This window comes from Acomys russatus, chromosome 14, assembly GCF_903995435.1.
Source record: "Acomys russatus chromosome 14, mAcoRus1.1, whole genome shotgun sequence".
In the NCBI taxonomy this organism is placed as follows: Eukaryota; Metazoa; Chordata; class Mammalia; order Rodentia; family Muridae; genus Acomys; species Acomys russatus.
The window spans coordinates 30,667,321-30,690,676 of NC_067150.1; the positions used below are offsets into that span (position 1 = coordinate 30,667,321).

Below are 23,356 nucleotides of genomic sequence, written 5' to 3' on the forward strand. Positions count from 1 at the left end.
AGAAGCTCCAGACCATGCATATAGCCGAGATCTCATCCCTTTACTGCAACAGTGTCAGTCCAGTTATACCAAGAACATGTAGGATGGAAGGCGTGTGTGTGTGTGTGTGTGTGTGTGTGTGTGTGTGTGTGTGTGTGTGTGTGTTTGGAAATCATTGGAAAGTACAATCTGCCACATGGATCTATATTCCGTAGTTGTTATAAACACAGTATTATATTAGAAAACATCCAGCATAATGCTTGGAATTCTGTGATTGCTCCAAATGCATTAATTATCTTTTCTATAGCTTCCTTCCTTTTATGTAAGAAAAATACAACAAGATTTTATTTTAAGAGACATGTAATGGCTGAGAAATAAAAACAATGTTATTTTTCTTGCATGTTCCACTATAACAAGTTGCCAGGCCAGCAAATACCCATTTTCCAAATGAGAGCATTATGGCACAAGATGTTTAGAAACTTTCTGCTTAAACTATTTTGGTAGGATTTTTTTGTCCTCTACTTATTCTTTAAACATTTAATTTAAGTCCAACATATAGTTCTATAAATTGATGAGTGTTTTGCTAACTAGATGGAGTTGAGCAGTAGTTGTGCCAGAAATAGAACACTTCTAGCAGCCCATCTTTTATCTCTTTTTTCAGTCACTGGTCTCCAACTTGCCAGTGAGGAGAAGAAGCTGGTTGACTTCTAAGACCACAGAATGATGTCTTGTTTTTAAAAATTGTATGCATACATGTTAATTTTATTCCTGCTAAATCCAAATATTTGATATAAATGACTTAATAGAGAAAAGATGTATTTTAGTTTACATGTTTCTGTGTCAGTTAATTGGCAGGGGATCTCAGAATTTGGAGGTGTGGAGGACGAGGAAGCTACTCGCCTTGTGGTAGAATGAAGCATAGAGCAAGGAAGGACCTAGTGACTACATGTAATCTTCAAAGTCACATCCGCAGTGACTTGCTTACTCTGGCTGCATTTAAAGGTTATACAACTCTCTCAGATACTGCAACTACCTAGGAACTAAGCAGGAAAGGCTTGATCGCAGGACGACATTTCATATTTAAAGCACAATACATCCTTTCGTCTTTGTTCTCTGTTGTTCCATGATAGCCTGATATAATGAACTCTGATGGCTAAATAAAATCGCATTTTGTTGAAATCCCACAATTGTTGAAAAACCTCACTATTTATTATCTGTTCTACAGTTGGTTGACACTAGGTTGACAGTAGGTTGCCTTCAGTTCTTGGCTGGTATAGATAATCCTGCTATGAACACTCCTTAGCATGAGCTGAGGTCAACCTATGCACTTACTGAGCATGCACCTAGCCGTAGGAAGTGCTCTTTTTGATGTTAAACAATGCTGGGCAATTTATTATTTTATTCTTGGGTGCAATGTTACTTCTCTGCATTTAGGTTTTCTCTTTAATCTATTTTAGGTGGGTAGATTTGATTTCTAGTTTTCTGCTTAAAGTTCCTGGCTTCAGTAAATTGGAAACAGCTTGTACTTTAAGCCCTTTCTATGTTTGAAGGCAGAGTGATAATAGATGTACAGGAAGGGTAAGCTTAGTGAAGATGACTCTGAAGTGTAAAATACGTGGCAGCCAGAGGCTGACAAAAAGTAGACAGAAGTCAGTCAGTCTGCAAGACCACAGTGCAGAGGGCCTGGATATTTGCTTATGTTCTCTTTAGTCATGCAAACATGAAATCTACAATCCACAATATTTAAGAGTGGAAGAACATGGTGTTAATAATTTTAGAAGGAACTGGGATTATTTTAGGTAGCTTCAGTGGAAATTTACAGATGCAGATGTTCATACTGGAGAGCATGAAAGACAGCTTTATCAAGTACATAAGAGCAAAATCTAACCCTGAAGCACTTCCTATCCAGTGCGGATAAGTGTGCTTCCATCGCCTGTGCTGTGACATCTCCTCACACATGGTCAAGGTTTGTTTGCAGCCTTTTGTAGTGTAGGTCACATGTGTGGTGGCGTCTCACTGTTCTAAGAAGCTCATGGACCTGGGAATACTGTGGTGAATTGTTCTCTTTGTCACCCATTCAAAGTTCCTCAGAAGAAATAGAAAATGGTAGATAATAAGTTTGGGATCATTTCTTCTTAAAGTCAATTTTAGCCTCCAAAAATGAAGCAAAGGAAAATGAACTCCCAAACTTAGCAAATAATAACACCTCTAGAGTACAGGGGCAGTTTGGGTAGAGCTTCAGCTCCCCAAGACGGTACGTAAGTATCTATCAGAGCCTGTAAACAAAAGCAGTAGTTTTATCCCCATGGAGACTGAGTTTAGAGAAATTCCCAGGGGAATCTGCCTAATCAGGTCCCTAAGATCACCAAGTTGTGCAACTTCCTGCAATATGCCAGTTTTCAGTTCTTGTAAAAAGAGTCGTTTGTTTTCTTGGAGTTGATGGAGAGGAACTGGGACAGTCCAACTGAACCAAGGTCCATCAGTTGAGCACTTCAGAGAACTAGGGTCAGATAAAGCTCAGAGTCTAAGCACCAGGAGAATAAGAAGAATAAAAACCCAAAGCTGTCAGATTTGTGGCCTAGTAATACGATCTTCTTCTGGATAATGGAAAAGGCTATCACATAAAACCCTGTACTCAGAAGAACCAAGGAGAAGCAAAGGAAAGTTCTGAATTCTTTCTTTCCTGATGGTTTTCTTCTACACAAATACATAAGGGATCTAGAAAGCATCGATCACTCTGCTGCCATCAGCACTGCCTCTGAGGCAAGGTAAGTAAAGGGGTTTGGAAGTGGAAGGCAGTGGCAGTATAGGGAATACTTTCGGCTTCATTCTTTCTGTAGGTTTGAACTTTGTATGTGGTGGAGAGGGAGAGAGAGAGAGAGAGAGAGAGAGAGAGAGAGAGAGAGAGAGAGAGAGAGAGAGAGAGAGAGAGAGAGAGAGAGGTGTGTGTGGGAGGGGGAGGGAGGGAGGGAGGGAGGAGAGACAAGGAGGTTTAAATGTAACAAAGCCTAAGGGAGCAGACCTTGGTTGTACTCTTGGGTCTTGAGTTTTCTTTTTGAGCATGCATGGATAGCCGACTGGAATCATCTGCTTCCTCATCTATTAAGCAAGAACAGAATCCTTGTTGTCAATGCAAGTAGAACAACTCGAAGTTTTAATCAGCCTAGGGGAACCAAGCTACTTTCAGTCACACTATTAATCATTTAAGACGAAGAGAAGTGTAGATGAGGGAGGAGAGGCCAAAGAATAGAGGGCATGCATACACACTGACTTATCTTCTAGAGCCTTCTGCCATTGTGGTTTCTTATGCCTGTCATCTTCCATGTTTTATTCCACTTTTCCAGGTGACCTGCCAGGAGAGAATGGCTCTGAGAAACAGCTCCTCTGTGACTGAGTTTATCCTTGTGGGATTTTCAGACCAATCAGCTCTCCAGCTGCCCCTCTTCTTCTTCTTCTTAGGTATCTATGTGCTCACTGTGGTAGGCAATTTGGGCTTGATCATCTTAATTGGGTTGAATTCTAGCCTTCATACTCCAATGTACTTTTTTCTTTTCAACTTGTCCATGATAGATTTCTTTTATTCCTGTGTGTTTACCCCGAAAATGTTGAATGATTTTGTCTCAGAAAATATTATCTCCTATGTGGGATGCATGACTCAACTGTTTTTCTTCTGTTTTCTTTGTCAATTCTGAGTGCTATGTACTGGTGTCAATGGCCTATGATCGGTATGTGGCCATCTGCAATCCTCTACTGTACACAGTTATTATGTCTCCTCAGGTCTGTGCTCTGCTGATGCTTGGTTCATATGTGATAGGGTTTGCTGGGGCCATAGCCCACACTGGAAGCATGCTGAGACTTACCTTCTGTGATTCTAATATGATCTATCACTATCTCTGTGAAGTCCTCCCCCTCCTCCAGCTCTCCTGCACCAGCACCTATGCCAACGAGCTTGTGTTTTTTATTGTTGTTGGGTTGGTCATCACTGTATCTAGTATCAGCATCTTTATCTCTTATGCTTTGATTCTGTCTAACATTCTTAAGATTCCATCTGCTGAGGGCAGATACAAGGCCTTTGGAACATGTGGTTCCCATGTAGTTGCTGTTGCTCTGTTTTTTGGATCAGGGGCATTCACTTATTTAACAACTTTTTTCCCTGGGTCAGTGGAAGAGGGAAGGTTTGCTTCAGTATTTTATACCAATGTAGTTCCCATGCTTAACCCGTTGATCTACAGTTTGAGGAATAAAGATGTTAAACTTGCCCTCAATAAAACCTTGAAAAGAGTGCTCTTCTGATGGGTATGGTGGTATCACTGGCAAGTAAATCTTAGTAAGCACACTCGAGTACTAGTTTCCACAAGCAATGCTTTCCTTGTACTTTTAAAAAACCAGAGATCTCTTCGAGGATTATACCATTTGGTATCACTTTGCCACAAGTTTGAATCTACTAGGTGCTATTATTTATTGGATATAATATTAGACCTAAGGAGATTATTAACCTGATATACTTTCCATTTTCTTTGTTGGATTTGTCCTGGAAAAATACTTCTAGTTGGAAGAAAGGGCACAGGGTGGTACAAAGCCCAGGAACAAGTTTATCAACTTTATGACTTGTCTTATCAAAGTAGTGTCTGGGATATCAGAGGTAATGAGCTTTTAACTCTTGAAAAGGCTACTTGGCCAGGAAGGCTGTAAATTTTCCCTTTCACATATATGTATATATACACAAGAAAAGTCCTCACACAAGAAACTTAATATGCCCTGATTTGTAAGGATGAGTCAAACCACAGAAACTTCATTTCAAAATTCCTGGTCCTTGGGATGGTAAATGCAGTGAATAGTTTTGTAATTGGTAAACCTGTGCTTTGTGGCTGAGGGTAAGAGGAGGAATACAGAACTTCTATGCATTTGTATGATTCTGTAACATGCTGGCCGATTCTCCTTTGGAGAGACTAAGCACATCATGAAACTTTGGAACTTTTAGAAAAAGTATTTTTATTTTTATTCATTTAGTTTTTTTTTGGATAGTGTCTTTCTTTGTATCCTGGCTGGCCTTGGACCCGTGGAGGAGCCGAGGATGACCTTGAAGATTTCGTCTTTCAGTTTCAGCCTCCATTTTGTCTCATCCGTCTGCCTTCTTGCTAAGATAAAAGAGTGGCTGGTTCAAAGTCAGCCTGGATTTGTTGCTATGTCTGGCCCTCTTTTATTTTTAAACATGGTCTTAGATTTTTTACCATCTCTGAGTAAGTGTGTGTGTGTGTGTGTGTGTGTGTGTGTGTGTGTGTGTATTTGGTTTTTTGTTTTATTCATTATAGAACCAGGAAGGAAGTGGAATCTTATAATACTTTCCCATCTTTTAGGGAGGCTGGACTGGATATGTTTTTTGAGTGCCAAGGACCATTCTGTACCACTATGCTAAATATTTAGCTATTCTATGTTGAATAGCTTATCTTTTGAGAACTCTTCTCTCATAGTACCTTGGGTACACAGAGGACGGTGAATTTAGGATTATATTAGCATATATTGAGATGTGGGGAAGTCCACATTCCTTTTGTGGAAGAACAGCCATTATTTAAGAAGAATGCAAATATTGGGGTGTTCTTGGGGGGAATACCTTGGTGCTTTTACTTTGGGCACTGTGGAAGTCATATGAAGGATGACATTTACTGTATATCTTTTATTTTGCATCTACATCTCCTACTCTTCTGAAAAGCTGGAGAGATGCTTGGTGTGTGCTAATGTGGAGGATAAAGCAGTGAAGGGAAGTGAGGCTTCCTGTTGCTCCTCTGTTGATGGACAAACACTTTGCTAGGATGATGAAAACAAGGCAGCCCAAGTGTTCCAGGTGGAGTCATAAGCAAAATGTCATGGGTGGTAGCTTAGAGCAGCAAGGAGAAGCATCTGCAGTGTGGGGCTGATTGACAAGAGGTAAGACAAACTGTATTTCTTCACATATACTAGAGAGAAGAGATCACTGGAGAAGGGAGATACTAAGGATGCCTGGATGAGATTCAGTGTTTACTGAGCATACAAAGCACTGTGTATATTGCATTGCTGTGAGGTGCCTAATGCATAGTACCTCATTCTTAATAGGTTTGAGTTTATGCTAATCAGTCTTCTGGCATAGCTAAATTCCACCTTTTATGGGGCAATGTGTGCTTGGGCATATGCAAGTCTTGGGATATTAGGAATGAGTCAATAATGAGGAAGGGCAGCTAAGATTGATAGAATATGTATGTAATCCCAGCAGTCTAGAGTCTGATGTGGGAGGATACAGAGTGGGACTAACATAGGCTACACGGTGAGACCTTGTCTAAAACAAAAGAAATGAGAGGTTAAAAGTACTACTATGTATTTACCAATTTCCCTATATACATGTAAATCCATGTATAAATATACATATATAGTTTTAATGAACTTTTCTCATTTGGGCTGGTGGTGCTCCAGCCAAGAAACAAAGACCACCTAACATAAACTTCAACACCAGAATGAGAAGCCCTCTTTTGGGTTGCTAGCCAGGGCTGTCCAAGAGACTCCCCAAAACATATAGCCTATAGCTGTGGCTCTTGGTTTTCCCCTAGTGATGGGAAGAAAATGCCTATTGGAGAAGAAATCATATACTTTAGAAACAGGGTCCAGACACTTTTCAGCTGGAATTGACCTGAATGCTCTCTCCCTGAAGACCAGCTCTCATGGTACCAGAAGATACCATCCAAGCTTCCGAAGGAGGAATGCAACCAACTGTCCTACTTAATTATGATGTGTATGAACCACATCAGTGACCAGCATGTCATGATAACCTTAGGCATGCACACCTTGGTGGTAAACAACAGTTCTTCAATTGGACTTAAGACCTACTCAACAAGAAGGAGACTATGCCTGCCACTGAAAATCTAGTTACCTACTCAGTGCTCGTGCAGTCATGGATATTGGAAGAGAATCTATAATCACTAATTTACTAAGCCAGCAGCATAATCTTTAACAACAGTCTACAACATTTGTCTTCCTACCTACAGAAAAGTGTAGTCTTTGTTCCTTCATCAAGAAAATAGCTCAAAAAAGAAAGAAAGAAAAGGAAAACAAAACCTCTCTTTGCAACAGATGAAGACCACTACAGAAAACCAGAGCCAATTAAAATGCAGAGTTGTGGAGCTCAGTCTTAATGGATGAATCTGTAAAACACTCTCACTTAAGGCTCAGGGAACTCTGTGGAAGAGGAGGTAGAAAGATTGTAAGTGCCAGAGGATCAGAGAGTTTGCCATGAAATAATTTCTCCCAATGCTATCAGAAGCTACATGCATAAAGTCTCTCCAACATGATTGCCCAAACATGAGATCAAGAAAGATGACACTGATGAACATGCCAAACTAGATGGAGAAAAGTTCATGAGGCCTCAACCCTGCAGAAAGAATTATGGGTAACTGAGGAAAGCTGGGTTAGGAGAGATAGCCTTCTGCAGGGAAGAGCACACTATCAGTTGTCCATTGTCAAATGGTCAGCCCTGAAAACACATATACAGACAGCAAGCATTACATGATTGGACAGGTTGTTTTAGGAATACACACACACACATACACACACACACACACACACACACACACACACACACACACACACACGTATACATACAAATAAGCTTATAATAACATGCAATGGACAAAGAAGCCATGAATTTGAAGGATAGTTGGTAGGGAGACATAGGTGGATTTGGAGGGTGGGAAGGAAGGGAGAAATGGTGTAATTAAATAAAACATTCTTATGTATCAACCAAGGACCATGCATGGATTCAAACTAGGCCCCCTACACATGAGTAGCCAATAGGAAGCTTGGTCTTCATGTGGGTCCCCTAATAAGGGCAGTGGAGGCTGTCTCTGACATGGACTCTGTTGCCTGCTTTTCTATCACTTCCCTCCGGTGGGGCTGCCTCACCAGGCCACAGTGGAAGAAGATGTGCTCAGTCACGATGTTATTTGATGTGATAGAGGGATCCCCAAATCTGAGAAGTAGGGAAGGGGAGATAGAGGGAAGAGGAAGAGGATGTAAAGTGAATTTTAAAAAGTTAATTTGTTTTCATCTGTGCAAAGGAAAAAAACCCAATCACTATTGACAGCCAGGAGTAGGCACAGGGAAGTAGTGACATTTTAAGACCCAAGGAGAAAATAACACTATGAAGTAGATATATTACATTCAAAAAGAACTTTTCCTGCATTTATTCTCTGTTGGCCTTGGGGTGAATGGGGCTAGAACATAAGTTTTTCTTAGAGAAACATTGGCTTGGATCCTTTGAAAAGCAGTCCCTTCTGTCAGCATCTGAAATGACAGAAACCTGCATTCTCACAACACCCAGCTAGGAGCCACTAATTGCTCCTGGTAGAAACTTGTTATCTTATAAATCTCCAAGGTCTTCACCTCTCTCATGAGCTGACTATAGGGCTTCTTGTTTGATAGTTTGGGTTTGTGTTCAAGAATTTTTAAAATTTAATTGTCAGAAATGGGAACAACCAGGAACTGCTGCTGTACAGTGGTAACTGTGTCAGAGGTCCCACGGAGAGTTCTTCTGCCAAGACCCAGCTGAGTCATGGGTCTTCACATGTTGATTTTCAACAAGGCCATTAAGATTCTTGTGGGCTCTGTTTTTGGTCTATTTTTCTTTCCGCTTTGAAACATTTCTCCAAGTCACGTGGTTTCAATAGCCACTGCTATGATGCTGACTTTCTAATACAGCTCCAACCCTGTTGGATTAATCTGTAATCAGTTATAAATTAAAAACATAAAAGACATGATCAGCATGGCCACAGAGATTTTCTAACAATTAAGGAGTGACTTTTTGGGGGGAATTATATGGATGAATATACTATTTTTGTCTATCAATGTAGCATTCTTACTTATTCTAAACATGAAAGAGCAGAGATATGTGAGAGACATTAAGTATTGAGAGGAGAGTCCAAAGGATGAGTACCATGCTATATTCTGAGGAGCAGATGGGAAGGTGTCTGTGTCCGACTCAGAGTGAGCCTCATTCTCAGCACAGATCACACTCTCCTTTTACACTTCTGTAACGCATTTGGCGAGTGCACCAGCTGCTGGTAACCAAGGGCTTCATGTTGTGGTGCGAGCATGTGACGGCTCTAGTGGCTCTGAACATAACTGATTTCTGGTAGCGGGCAGTTCAGGACTGATGTGGCAAAGCTGTGTCACTGAAGAGAGTCTTTATCTTTCTTCTCTTCTTCTTAAATGAGAGCTTGTTCTCAAAGATGCATCACGGTTTCCAGATGGCCCCTCTGGTGTTTTGGTTTTGTTCACATTTTAAGCAGAAGGAAGATACAGGAGTGAACGAGAGAGCAGAAGGGCGCTTTACCTATTCAATATGTAACTTCCACTGACATTTTGTTAACCATTTTACTTCCACAGGAGATGGAAAAACTTAGCATTCAATTTGAGAACATTGTCATTTTGAAAAACAAACAAACAAAAATCCTTTTTTTTTTTTTTGCTAGAAGTGGGAAATGGTTACTCTGTAAGTAGCAGTTATTACTAAAATGTCACTGGACAGAACAGGTAACTCATATTCCTATCTTTTTCCTTGCTCTAGTCTAAGAGAGCAAGATTGACTAATTCGATAGATGAGACTGAAAGAGAGCAATAAGTTAGTCATTGACTGCAATATGGTCAAGGTCTCGATCACTGCCTTGTGGGAGATGAACTGAAGTCAAATCTTGGCAAGGCCAAGCCATGTCCAATTCTGTTTCCCACGGGGCTAATTTAGGGTCTGAGTTCTGAAAAGAAGACTTGATTACTTGCATTTCTATTAATAAAGACATAATCATAGTTCATTCCATTTTGGCTCCTTGAATTTATTTTCACTACTGAGATCATACAGAAGAAGAGTCCATGATTAATACTGCATCCCACCACAGCAGTGTTAAATTGTAAATAGGTAAAAATGTTAATAGGGAAAGCTTTATAAAGCTATAAACTACAATACAAAATTAATATATGATATTTATGACTGTGAGCCCTAAAGCTACAGAGAATAATAAACACAGTGTTGATGAAAACTTCTTTCTGTCACACGCGTGCTATTTATAAGTACCAGCTCTGTTTTCACAGGTGATATATTCCAAGATTTCATTGGAGACCTGGAAGCCCAGACAGTACTGACTCACAGCTATACTATGATTTATTGCACATATATATACCCATCATACAGTTTAATTTATAAATCAAGCATAGTAAAATATTAACACCAATAATGGAATAATATCATGTGTAACAAAAATCCCCAGAATTCTTAACAAATAAAACAAGCTTTCCTTGGATACAAGCATAATGCTATTGCAACAATTTGGTACCCAAGATGGTCACTTAAGTGGCAGGCAGGTGGCATGTACAGCATGGCTTTGATGGGCAAAGGGATGGTTTGTATCTCAGGGAGTATGGAATAGGATGGTGTAAAATTTTATTATGTTACAGAGAATGGCATTCAACTTTACTTATGATTTATTTATTTATAGAAATTTCCACTTAATAATTTTAGATTATGGTTGTATATAGGTAGCTGGAACCATAGAAGATGAACTCATTGACACATCTGAAATGATATAGACAGTGTTTTTTGAGTGACATGTAATAATCTAAAAATTACATAATCAGAACATAAAATTCTATAAGTTTTGACACTAAAGTTCTCCATTAAGTTACATTTAAATCATAAAAGACCTAGAAGAAGATATGAAAATATCATATAACACATTATAAATTATGAGTTATGTAAAGCATAAAAATAATCCTACATATTCTGCTGAACAATGAAAAGTTTAACTAAGTACTTACTATGGTAGAAAGAAACATAATAAAATTGACTAAAATAAGACAGGGCAGGAGTTAGTAAAGCTAAAGAGAAAAAAACTGATTTAGGAGGCAAGCAATAGTAGTGTTAGCCTTCAACAATGTGTACCTCGAGGACAATGAAATATGACCAGGATTTGCTGCTTTAATATAGAAAAATGGGAAGAGCAAGCTAAAAAGACACAGATATGGAGGAATTAGCAGAAGTAGGAGAAATGAAAAACAAATGACAGATTTCATTATTAATTAAATGATTATAACCCCAGATTTATATGGCAAATTCTGTTCAGACAGAAAAAAGTGATAAAGCTGTCAAAGGGTTAAAACCCAAAAATACTAGTTGCAGATGGTTTTGCCTAGGAATCTTACCAAAGAACAGATAATTCCCATACTAAACAAATTCAGAGCCTGAATAAAGAAGACAAAAAAAAAAAAAAAAAAAAAAAAAAAAAAAAAAAATTCTTGTTTTTAGGAAGTGATCATAACATGGATTCAAAATCTGAAAGACTACATGAAGAACAGAATTAGAGTCAAATCTCACTTCCCAGAAAAAAACTATAAAATAAAATATTAGTAAATAGAAAAAGTAACACATCATGTTCAAATGCCATTTACTTCATGGATATATGAATAGTGCAATATTAGACATAATCTTTCAGCTTTCTTTCCTTCCTTCCTTCTTTCCTTTTGTTTTGTTATATTTTTTAATAGGGTTTTGTGCAGACCAGACTCATCTGGACCTCACTAAATAACTCAGGCTAGTTTTATATTCTGGACCGCCTGGCTCAGCCTTCTAGGCGCTGAGACTGCAGGCATGAGCCTCTGCCTTTGGCTGAGATCCGCTGATTTTTTTTCTTCCTTTTTTGGCATGTAGACAATGTGCACTTCTATTCATGTATGTGCAGATATTCATGGAGGTCAGATGTTAACCTCCAGTTTGTGGTATCCACTTTGGTTTTTTTTGAGACAGCGTCTTTCACTGGCCTCTCCTAGAAATCACCAAGCATACTGGGCTAAGAGCCCTAGCTATCTGCCTGCTTCTGCCCCCTAGTGTAGAATAAAAAAAAAAAAAAAAAAAAAAAAAAAAAGTGACAGCACACTTGGAGATTTTCTGTGAACTCTACAGATTTAACTCTGATGTGAGTTAAATTGTAGTGCAGGCATTTAATGACTGAACTGTCCCCTAACCACTACTAATGTTTCTTAATATAAACATCTAACTAATGAATTTTTAATAACAATGAATTTTAACACAATGGATTTGTAATAGTTTAATAAAGATAAGTAGAAAAAGCTTGAATTCTTCTGCACAGGAAGAGCCAGTTTATGATTCATTCTCAATTAGATTCATTTCATAAAAGGATATTGATAGGAAAACCTAATGGTTGTATTTCCCTTCATTCATTTTATTTTTTTAATTTATTATTTATTTATTTTTTATTTTATTAATTTATTCTTGTTACATCTCAATGGTTATCCCATCCCTTGTATCCTCCCGTTCCTCCCTCCCCCCCCATTTTCCCATTATTCCCCTCCCCTATGACTGTTCCTGAGGGGGATTACCTCCCCCTGTATATTCTCATAGGGTATCAAGTCTCTTCTTGGCTACCTGCTGTCCTTCCTTTGAATGCCACCAGGTCTCCCCCTCCAGGGGACATGTCCAAATGTGAGGCACCAGAGTACGTGAGAAAGTCATATCACACTCTCCCCTCAACTGTGGAGAATATTCTGACCATTGGCTAGATCTGGGAAGGGGTTTAAAGTTTACCTCCTGTATTGTCCTTGGCTGGTGCCTTTGTTTGAGCGGGATCCCTGGGCCCAAATCTGCCTATCAAAAATGCTAGAACTAAAGTCTCTATTGGTGTATTTCACTTGTTTTTATTTCTAAGTATCTATGATCATCAAGATACTCTATCCTTGCACACAATTTCCCAATTTTTATTTTGTAACGCCATGCTATATAGTTAATATAATTAAGCTGTATTTTGTGGAATGTTAACATTTAAATTGAGTTGTTTATGGTTAGTTATAGCTTTTTTCTGTCTCTAGAATCTTCTGTGATTTGGAAACATGTTCTAGGCTCCACAACTGGCAAAGTCTAAACAAAGTCAAAACAATACTGTCCAGCTAAGGGCCTTTGATTTTTTTTAACTGCTAATATATTTAGTATAGTTTGATAGTACAAATGAAAAAAAAAAAAAACCATACTCCTGAAATCATGGAGTAGATTGCATACTTTTCTATGTGACTCCTCCATGTCATTCGCTTCCTACAAGGCAGAGGTGACAAGTTCATTCTACTTACAGCTTCCTGTTTTCTGGAGAGAAGCAAACGGAGTCAGGCTTAAGGAATCTGCTGCTCACTAGACTGGGTAGTTCCACTTTAAGGCCATTGCTATGTGGCTCCAGCTGATGGGTTTGTATCACTAAGATGCAGTGAATCCCAGGAAGAGGTAAAATAGATTTGTGAATTTCAGAAGCGGGAGAATTGGTAAAGGGAGGGCCATAGTAAAATGACCAACACAGATATGACCCCGACTTCCATACAGCAACCTTGATAAATGTCTAACAATGAATAGGAGAGGGCTGTCACATAGATGGTGTCCTGAATCTACTGGTGAGAGGTAATCTGCCTTTGTTTTGACTACAGGTGGACACAAGCACATATTCTTAGTAGGTTGCCCTGTTAGTGGGCAACCAAAGCTGTCTACAAAGAAATGTTGAATCATTGTTTGCTTTTAGAAACAGCACTGAAAAGGCTAAGAACTGGGCTAGCTTAATTCTGGAATGATGCAAAACTTTACAGGGACATTGTATGTAGTTGAATATGTGGTTTACATCACATACCTTTATATATTAAAATAAAATAAAATAAGTGAAAAATGTCCTAGTGTAATTTAGTTAAGTAGGTTTGGGGGTAAGAATACACAAATAATGAAATCCATCTTATTTACATAATTTATTTTAAATAGCCTTAGAGGATGTGTACAATTTAAATTTTTATTAAATGATCTTAACATGGTTATGAACACTCTTTCTACAGAAACATACTCAGGCTATATTTTGTATGGATAAGAATTTAAAATCAGAGGACATGAGAATTAATGCCATCTTTTATGTAATTGTGAATTCATCAAACAGTCATTCATTTGGATAAATCATGTTCCTAGTATGTTATGTAAACAGGTGCTAGAATAGTTCAGTAAGCAAGAAAAGAAAGCATGCTTGGAGCCAACATTCAAGAAATTGATTATGTAGGGCTGATTTATCAGTGGCTTGTTTGTATTGTGATTGTCATCTCATTTCTATTTTTTTTAATCATTTCTATTTTGTCTTTCTTCACTATACAATTCGGATAGCGACCATTAAGCATTTGAAAATTAGATATATTCAAACTGCTTAATTTAAAGGTTGATTGAAAGACCATTTATAAAAGAATATGATTTTTAATTAGGAAGTGAAATTTTATATAAGGCGTTATGTAAAAGCCATGCTTATACATTTCAGGGGCTTGAAAAAGAACCAAAATATGAACTTGCAGCAAATTTTTCCCCTTTTTGGTTTGAATAATGTTATTGAGTCATCAGCACAACCTGGTGGCCACTTAAGTGAACTGCCTGGTTTAGAACCTTCTCAGCTGCGTCTTCGTCTTCATTCTCACACTTGCTAGGTGTGTGTGTGTGTGTGTGTGTGTGTGTGTGTGTGTGTGTGTGTGTGTGTGTGTGTGAACCACGTTAACTAGTTTATCTTCTGTAATTAAAAATTGCACACTGCTCTCTGAAGCAAACGTAACTGCTTTAAATAGGTGCTGGAATAGAGCAGTAATCAAAACAACAAAGCAAACTTGCAGTATGCTTTGATACACAATGATTTGATCTTCTAAAACATTGACTGGAAGATTCTCTTTCTGTAAAGTGGATTAGTTTCTGGACAGCAAGAATGGTAATGCAATCTTTATCCACAAAGTATTTTCCATGCTTCATATATTTTTAAAAACCTAAAGCAGCTATTATCTTATTTATGGTGTTTTAAAAGTTTATGGATTATGCAGTTGATTGATAGTCACTTAATAGAGTTCGAGGAGCTTGCTTTTGTTGGGTCTGTGATATCTTTTGGGGAGACCGAGATGTCTTTCCTTCAAGTAGCTGTGCCTTGACATAGCTGGAAGTAGAATGGTCTTTCAGCAGAGTTGTCTTTGGTCTTTCACTGTGGACTTGGGTGATTGCACCAAAAGAGGTGGTTTTGCTTATTTGTTAGTTAGTTTGTTTTTTTGAGACAGGGTTTCTTTGTGTAACAGATTTGACTGTCCTGGACTTGCTTTGTAGACCAGGCTGGCCTCGAACTCACAGAGATCCACCTGCTTCTGCCTCCCAAGTGCTGGAATTAAAGGCATGGGTCACCATACCCAGCTAGTCTTGAGATTTTAAAGTGACAAATGATTTTTTAAGTTACAAAACATCCAAAGAACGCCCACCAATTAATGTAAGAATTCAACCCCTGAGAAACCACTTAAAAATTTCGAGTGTCTCCAGAGAGATCTGGTTGTGCTCAGGAGCCAGTCATCCCATTGGCAGAGGTGCCCTCTCCCTGGGCATCCCTTGGCACCTCATTCCTCCTCCTCTTCAGTCAGAGGCTGTCACTATGGTGGAGTGGAGGGAAAGTGATTCTGCTTGTGAGTTTTTGTCAGCTTGAGGCCCCCCACCTGCCTTCCAGCAAATGGGCTGCAGAATCCAGACACACTCATCAAATGTTTTGCTAGCTCCTGGCACAGAGTCCTACCTTCTGGGTCGCCCTCATTTCCTCCTCATCCCACTGGTTGCCTGCTTTCCAGGCGCTGGGCACTTTAATCTCCATTTTTTCTGTATAAGAAGAATCTAAATGAGCCCTCAAGATGTTCTGGGTCATTCTCTTGGCTCTGTGGCAAAGAACTGAATCATTTAGGCACCTTCCCACATCTCCTAGAGGGCTCATTCCAATTAATAAATGTGGATGCAAAACTGATTATTTTGTCATCCATTCATGATTCCTACCAGTTCACCAGATATTATGAAACATATTTGGTCTCCTCTGGTTGTTGCTAATAGGTATTGGTTTTGCTGACTCTGGTAAATATCACCTTTAGTGATGGCTTACAATGAGACTGTAAATAAATCTCTAAACAACAGTGAAAATCCAAGTAAATCACAGGACTAAAAACATTCTCACATTAAGTTGAAATATATACATAGTGAAATAATGTAAAAAGTATGAGATTTACCCATTGAGGAAATATATTTCGTGCTATTTATGTACCCAGGCAGAACCCTAATTTCTTACCATCCTGAGAGTTCTACGGGTGTAGGCAACTCTGCTTTGTTCTGTGCCAAGTTTACCACCTTATACCTTAAATAGCTGGATGCATAGATTAGCAGTAGCATCTCTATTTGGTTACACAACTTAGGAAACTCAACGGTATGAGAAAAATTAGTGCAGTGAGTGTGTGCTGTCTTCTCAAATATGAGCAAGGGTTTCCATGGAGAGCACAGCAAGGCTCTCTCATGCTGGTTCCCGCCGAGGGGACTCAAGCCTCCATATTCTTCCCCAGTTACACAGATTCAAGCTTTAAAATCTGTGCTCAGCTGCTACATCCATATTCATTTCAGAGACCAGAATAACCAAGATGGTGTCAAGAGATGAAACTGCAATAAATTTAGTTTGAATATCTTACATAGCTTTTATTCACAGTTCTAGAAGCCAGCAGTTCTCAGAACTAGGACAGGCTCAAAGAACTCTGGGATACCATGTAATTACACATTTATGGACCAAAAATGGAAGTGTTGAACTGGACTGGCTACAGCTTAGGGCTTGCCTATTTATCTGCTCAAATACCATGAGCTTTAATGTGAGAACCCAGCAACCACAACTAGTGAGGTCTCATCTATATGCTTTATGCTGGGGTATAATTTATTGAGAAAGACTGATGTCTGGAGGCATTTCCAAGGCCCGAATTTAGTTTAAATTAACAATGGGCAATATGGATTGTATGTGTACACTAAGAGACAGCAGCCTGCATTCCTAAGCTCCACATTAGTAGGTCATATATAGATTACTCCCAAACCTGCATTCTCTTGGGCCTACTGCAGTTTTCCTTATCTCCTTCTATCAGTGCCTAGGTTTCCTGCATATAATTCTCTCACTTCTGGAACTGGCTGAATGCCTATCCTAAATCCTGGGCTATGCCATAGCTATTATTCACAATTAACCAATGTTAATCTTTTATTATATTCATCCCCATTCTAATTTGTAATTACCATAAAACATTCCACTGTGGACTTAATGTCCCTGGAATGTATCTTGCTTGTTACATATGAATCTTTTATTTTATTTTATTTTTGCGGTTTCTAGAAGGAACTGCTTTATTTCCACATTTCTCATGCCACATTATATTCCTCTATCTTATAGTTATCTAATTCACTTCATTCTTGTGTTACTTGTCTAAACATTACATTCTCCATTGAGATTCCCAGACTTCTCAGCCTATCCGCCCAGTGTGGGCATCAATGTACATATGTGTACCAAACAACTTTGTAGATTCTCATGGACTTGAAACACTTTCAGGACAAAAGCCTTATTTATATAATTGTCATATCAAGATATCAGTGGTGCTTTGATATGTAAGTAGAAATTTCTAATTTTGGAAATACACAGTAGAGGTTAGTGTTTAGGTGGAAGACAATAAACATCAAATGCCGTGATATTCATTAATTATCCTCTACTCTACTGTTAATGCTGAAAAAAAAAATACCATGGAGTTCAGAGTCATAATGAATAAAATTAACACTGTGTTGGATTTAGCTGGACGCCAAAGGGCCATGCTATTCTTACTAATTTTTCTAAGAGTGTTATTTGAATGTAGCATTAATTAGATAATCCAGGTGAACTGGATCCTTTTGATCTTGTTCTTCCCTATAATTTTTGAAGATTCATGTTTTACATACTTATACCTTTTGGTAGCCATCCCCAAGCTGCAATACAAGAGGCTGATATTTTATGAAAAAGGACTTATTATTGGGAGTGACAATACTGTCATCACATGGCACAATAGTAAATTAGAATTCTACTTTTTGAAAAGTCAGGCACAAAAAAAATCCTGCAAAAACTGCTACTTTAAATGATTAATTGTTATGTGAATTAAAAAATCTTACAAGGTTAATAAAATATATCTTCACGTTTCTGACTTAGAAATGAACATTTTTTTTTCATAGATATGCCTCTGCCAGTCAGTCCATGGTTTGGTTTATCATGTAGGAAAAGTAATGCGTCAAGGTTTATATTGGCAGATCACAAAACTAACTCATGGGTTGGTAGAAGGAATAGTAGAGATGCAGAAACTTGGAATGATGCTTTAAAGTGATGCTCAGAGAACTGGCGGATTGAGAAACCTTCAGTTGCAGAGTAGGCACATTTCTTCTGCTCTACGGTACCACCCATCACCCTGTTACAGCCACAGATGGTTCCCAATACTTGCATCATTGCAGAAGACTCTCTTAGGTGGGAGCATGCAACTCATCAAGCTTAGGAAAATGTGCCTGTACTATGGGTTAGATGTTGTTTGGATGTTTCTATCACAGGGCTGTGGATTAGAAGCTTGGTCTCGCTATGGTTGATGTTGAAGGATGGGGAAATATTTTAGAGATGGAGCATAGTAGGAGGCGATTACACTACTCTTTGTAGGAACTAATGTGTTTTTTCCAAATGAGTTGGGTTTTTTTTTCAGAGCTAGTTGTTATAAAGCACATACTTGTCTCTTCTGCCATATGGCTGATTTCCTTCCAGGTTTTGTTGATATGTAGTAATGCAGGTAGGGGGATTTTCACCAGAGGCTAAAAAGTTCATGGTGCTCATCCTTTAGGTTTTCAGCCAGAAACTGTCTGCTGAATAAACTTCTTTATTCAAAAGAAGTCCCACTTATTTGTTATAGCAAAATGCAAGGGGCTACAACAGTCTGTTTTCTGGCTTCTACATCTAAGACACTATAATGTATATAAATGAAGACTTTCATCATGTATGACCACAATATATCATCTCCACACTGTACTGTGAAGTGGAAAAAAACCTTCTCACACTTGTTCCCCCTATCTGATGGGTCTGCAGGCCTGTTACACAGGGATTACCTCATAGTCTTCACTGCTCTTTTGAGTTTATTCTTTCACAAGTCCTGTCTTGCTTTTCCTCTAGCCTCCCAACCTCCCCAAATGGTATATATTAGAGTTAGGGGGAAGGGGCAGAGAAGATTTTGGATGAAGTTATAGATTTATCCAAAGAGAGTTATGCAAGAGATTTATTGGACACTATTGTAAACTATGGTTACATATGTACATTGATGCCCATGTGGGTAAGATGGGCTGAGGAGGCTGGGAGTCTCAACGGAGAAAGTATTGTCTAGACAGATGACACAAGAAGGAAGTGAGTTAGATGAACACAAGATAGCAGTATATAATGTGACATGAGAAGTGTGAGAATAAAGCACTGAATCTTCTAAAAGGAACATTGAATTACTGAACTGAAAGAAAGGGTATTGAGCTTTGGCAGCCCAAAAATGATATTGTAGGTTAACTGCTAGACACTGGGTTTAACAATTTCACCACACATATACTTCAAAATGCTATATTGTACATAGTCAACACATACAATTTTATATACTAATAAAATCTCAATAAATTTTACAAAATCAAGAAGGGAGACTGTAAAATGCAAGATTTTTTTCTATACACATCCTAGTTCTGAATAATGACATGGAGGACATTACATTTTATTAAAAACTTCAGGCCTTATAGCTAGGCAGATATTTAGCTATTCTAACCTAACATTATTGGCCTGGCCTACTTTCTGGCCATGTGGCCGATTACCAGCCATCTTAGTCTTGTTCTGGTACCTGCTTATTCATCTGTGTTCCGGTGGGGACGCCCTTCCTCTCTCTGGTTCCCACCTGGGACCCCCCTCTATGGGCCCAGAAGTCCTGCCTTATCCTCTCCTGCCCAGCTATTGGATGTTCATCTCTTTATTTGGTGGAGAACAATGTTTACAGGATATTGACACAGGAGATGCTTCATAAAAATGACAATGCCAACGTCTGGAGTGTAACTAGATCTCTGGGTACAGAAATCAGCATTTGTAGATATAGTGTACAAAGCATTTTCCAACAGAAGACAGTGCATCTATTATGGTATTATTAGTTTAATATTGGTGTGATAATGATAGGAACTCCGTTATAGATGAGTATAAAGTTAACTTATAGTTAACAAGTCACACTACTGGTTGATATTGGAAGCATAACTGGGGTGCTGAGGGCCAGGGTTTGAAAGGAGACTTTTGTCAGCATTTTTTCAATCTTCTAACTTTTGACCAATAGTAATATATTATTGAGCCAACAAAACCAATTACTCAGAATACCAAGATATATCCTCAAGGCAGGCAGAGAACTTGTCTGTGCTATATACATGCAAGCAACCATGAATGGGGACCAGGAAAACAAACACTTTTCAGATATTTGGCAAATTTCAAAAAAGTTCTAATATTTTATATGGAGAAAATAATTTACTCCTCACAACAATTACCATTTTAATTTCACAGACGATGTTAGACGGGACCAGAGAAATTATGTAGCTTGTTTAAAAGAATAAATAAATGTATTTAAATAAATTTATTTATAAATAAACTCTGGGTTTATTTTTTAGAGCTCTTGTATGTGCACACAGCAAGTAAGTGTTGAAGACATTCTTGCTCATATTTCCTCCCCGCCCCTTCCAAAGCTTCCCTTTCCTTAGACATCTTTCTCCACAGGAAGTTTTACTTTCATTTTTTATGTCTTATAAACATGCATGATTTTATATATCTATATAAAATATCAAAATAACAAAATTTAAAATACATGGAATTTAAATTTCTATGATTAGCTTAATCCAATAAATTATTTGTAAAGACTTGGACTCAACTCACTATTGCTTTATATATTTCTGAGGAGTGTATCTGTCAATATGTACCATAGATAATCAAATAAAAACCAAAATCCAGGAATGGCCTACCCTTTGGAGTTGTTTTCCAGTTATATTCCATACCCTCCTCTCCCCAATATTACAATCTATTGCCATTGCTCTTGATTATGCCCATAACTGATGGTAACATATTATTGTTGAAGACACTCTATATTCAAGTCATAACATGGAGAAATAAATTTAGTATCTGCCTTGAAGCTGTATCCTTATTGTGTAGCTTCCATAGTGCTTAAAGTCTAGGCATGGTATCATAGGTGTATAGTAATAATCAATTTTACCTAGCTTTGAAAGCTAGAAGCCACAATAATGGCTGAGCTGTCAGGATATACACTCTTATGCAATATTGATACAAGTGTCATTGAAGTAACCAACCACTTTCTGTTTGGATTTCAGCCTTGCACTACAGACAGAACTAACATGGTTCTTGGGGACAACTACTTGAGATTAGATAGGTGATAGGCCCTAGGGAAGTACCTATTGCCATGGACCATCTCAGTCAGGTACAGGTCCTTGGGATTGAGAGTTCTCGAAGCGTTGGTGGACAAAGACAGGCAAAGTGACAAACAGACAAACCCAGGGGAAGTCTGATCTGAGTGTATTTTGTAGGCAAGCAAGCTAGGTTTTTATACACATTTTTTGAAACGGGGAGTGTTTTTGTGGTTACATTTTTTAAAAATACAGTTCAAAATACAGGATGTAAAGTAATAATGCTGTCATCATTTCTTGAGTTACCATTCTTAAGTCATTAGCTTGATATCAGTATGCATGTGCCCTCTTCATCAAAGGTCAATGTTCTCTCAATATGTCAAACATCTGTGTGTCAAGACAGTTTTTTCTTAGTTCTTCTTTTTATCTGAGCCGTCACTATCTGGAGCTTTCTCAAACACTTTATTTGTAAGTCATAATATAAACTATTAACTGATGATTAATCCTTAGCCATGTTTGTTTTAACAAGTGGAGCAGAACTTGGTGGTAAACTCCAGGCCTGAATGACCCTTGGCTGCAGTCCCAATTAGGGCATTTCCTAGCAACAGAGTCATGTTTGGAAAGTTCTGATATAAGAGTAGGGTAGGAGAAGAGGAAGAAGAAGAAGAAGAAGAGAAGAAGAAGAGAAGAAGAAGAAGAAGAAGAAGAAGAAGAAGAAGAAGAAGAAGAAGAAACAAAACAAACAAAAACAAAGGCAGAATGTGCCAAAACATTGAGAAAAAAGAAAGGCTGCAATCAGTTACTCCTGGCAGGAACATCAGACCCATTCCAGGAGGCTCTCCCTGGGCAGGGGTCATTGCCTCGGGCTGTGCAGTAACATTTACAGTAACATTTGTCACACAGACTCCAATGGAGGGGTCGTGACAACCTATGACTGTTTTTCTGCTGTGGATATAGCATTAAACTAACTCTTAATAAATTTCCACTATGTATTATACCTGTAGATTAGCATATCTCTTGGCCTTCCTCAGAAATGTTTCTTTGTGCAGGAGATAGGATGATTAACACAGGCATCCACAAATGGGAAATCAGCAGATAACAGGAGGCTGAGAGTGTTCAATTCTGAATAGGATCTCCACATAAAACTCCTTCACTTGAGTTACAGGGATGATAAGGGAAATAGGAATGGAAAGATGATAAAAGACAAAGTAATAGATTTTACACCGTAACAATGCTCAACAGATTCACAGATGAAACAAACTCACTGTTGTTGCAATAGCGCGCCTAAGACCCATGTGAGTCAAGCCCAACAAATCCCAGGCAATGGAAGGGAATATGGTCATGGAGTTCCACTACTAAATGAGGAAATATTGACAACTGACGGTTACTGGGAGGAACATTGGTGGTTTAAAAAATGTGGCCCCTGGGAGAGTACTATACTGACAGAGGTATCACTACACTTATACACATAGTGGCATTACTGAGCGGATTTAGTGGGCTAAAAAATAATAATAATAAAAAAGAAAGGATGAAATTGTGAAGGGACAGTGAAAGGAGGATAGGAGAGGGGTTGGAGGAGAAGGAATCAGGGGTGAAATGATCAGACACATTGTGCGTGTTTATAAAATTTCCAACCAATAATAACAAAACAAAACTGTATAGCTCCAATGTCTTCGTTATTGAACTAATCTGTAAGAATCATAGCAACACTTATATTTTTGGTTGTGAGCCTAGCCTTTAACGGCTGAGCCATCTCTCCAGCCCAAGGAAGGATAGCTAGTAACCAAGAAGAGACTTGATATTCTGAGAGCATATATAGGGGGAGGAGGTCTCCCTCAGTCACAGACATGGGGGGGGGGAGAGAAGGGGAGAAATGGGAGGGAGGGAAGAATGGGAGGAAACAGGGGAAGGGCTAACAATCGAGATGTAATATGAATAAATTAATAAAAAAAATAAATATGGCCGCTAGACAAAGAAAAAAAAAGAACCATAGCAACAAAGTCTGATCTCTGGGGGGGGGGGGGATAACTGGGAAACACAAGCTTTATGATATGTAATCAGGTCCCTAAGATT

The 23,356-nt window shown here is 38.5% G+C and overlaps 1 protein-coding gene across 1 annotated transcript; it reads left to right on the plus strand.

Moving 5' to 3' along the window:
- The first annotated feature begins 3,338 nt into the window (after nt 1–3,338).
- Nucleotides 3,339–4,272, plus strand: LOC127197996 (olfactory receptor 8B4). The gene is given in 2 exon segments (XM_051155802.1): nt 3,339–3,653; nt 3,655–4,272. Coding segments are annotated over 2 exon segments (930 nt in total). The 5' UTR covers nt 3,339–3,341.
- Nucleotides 4,273–23,356: the final 19,084 nt, after the last annotated feature.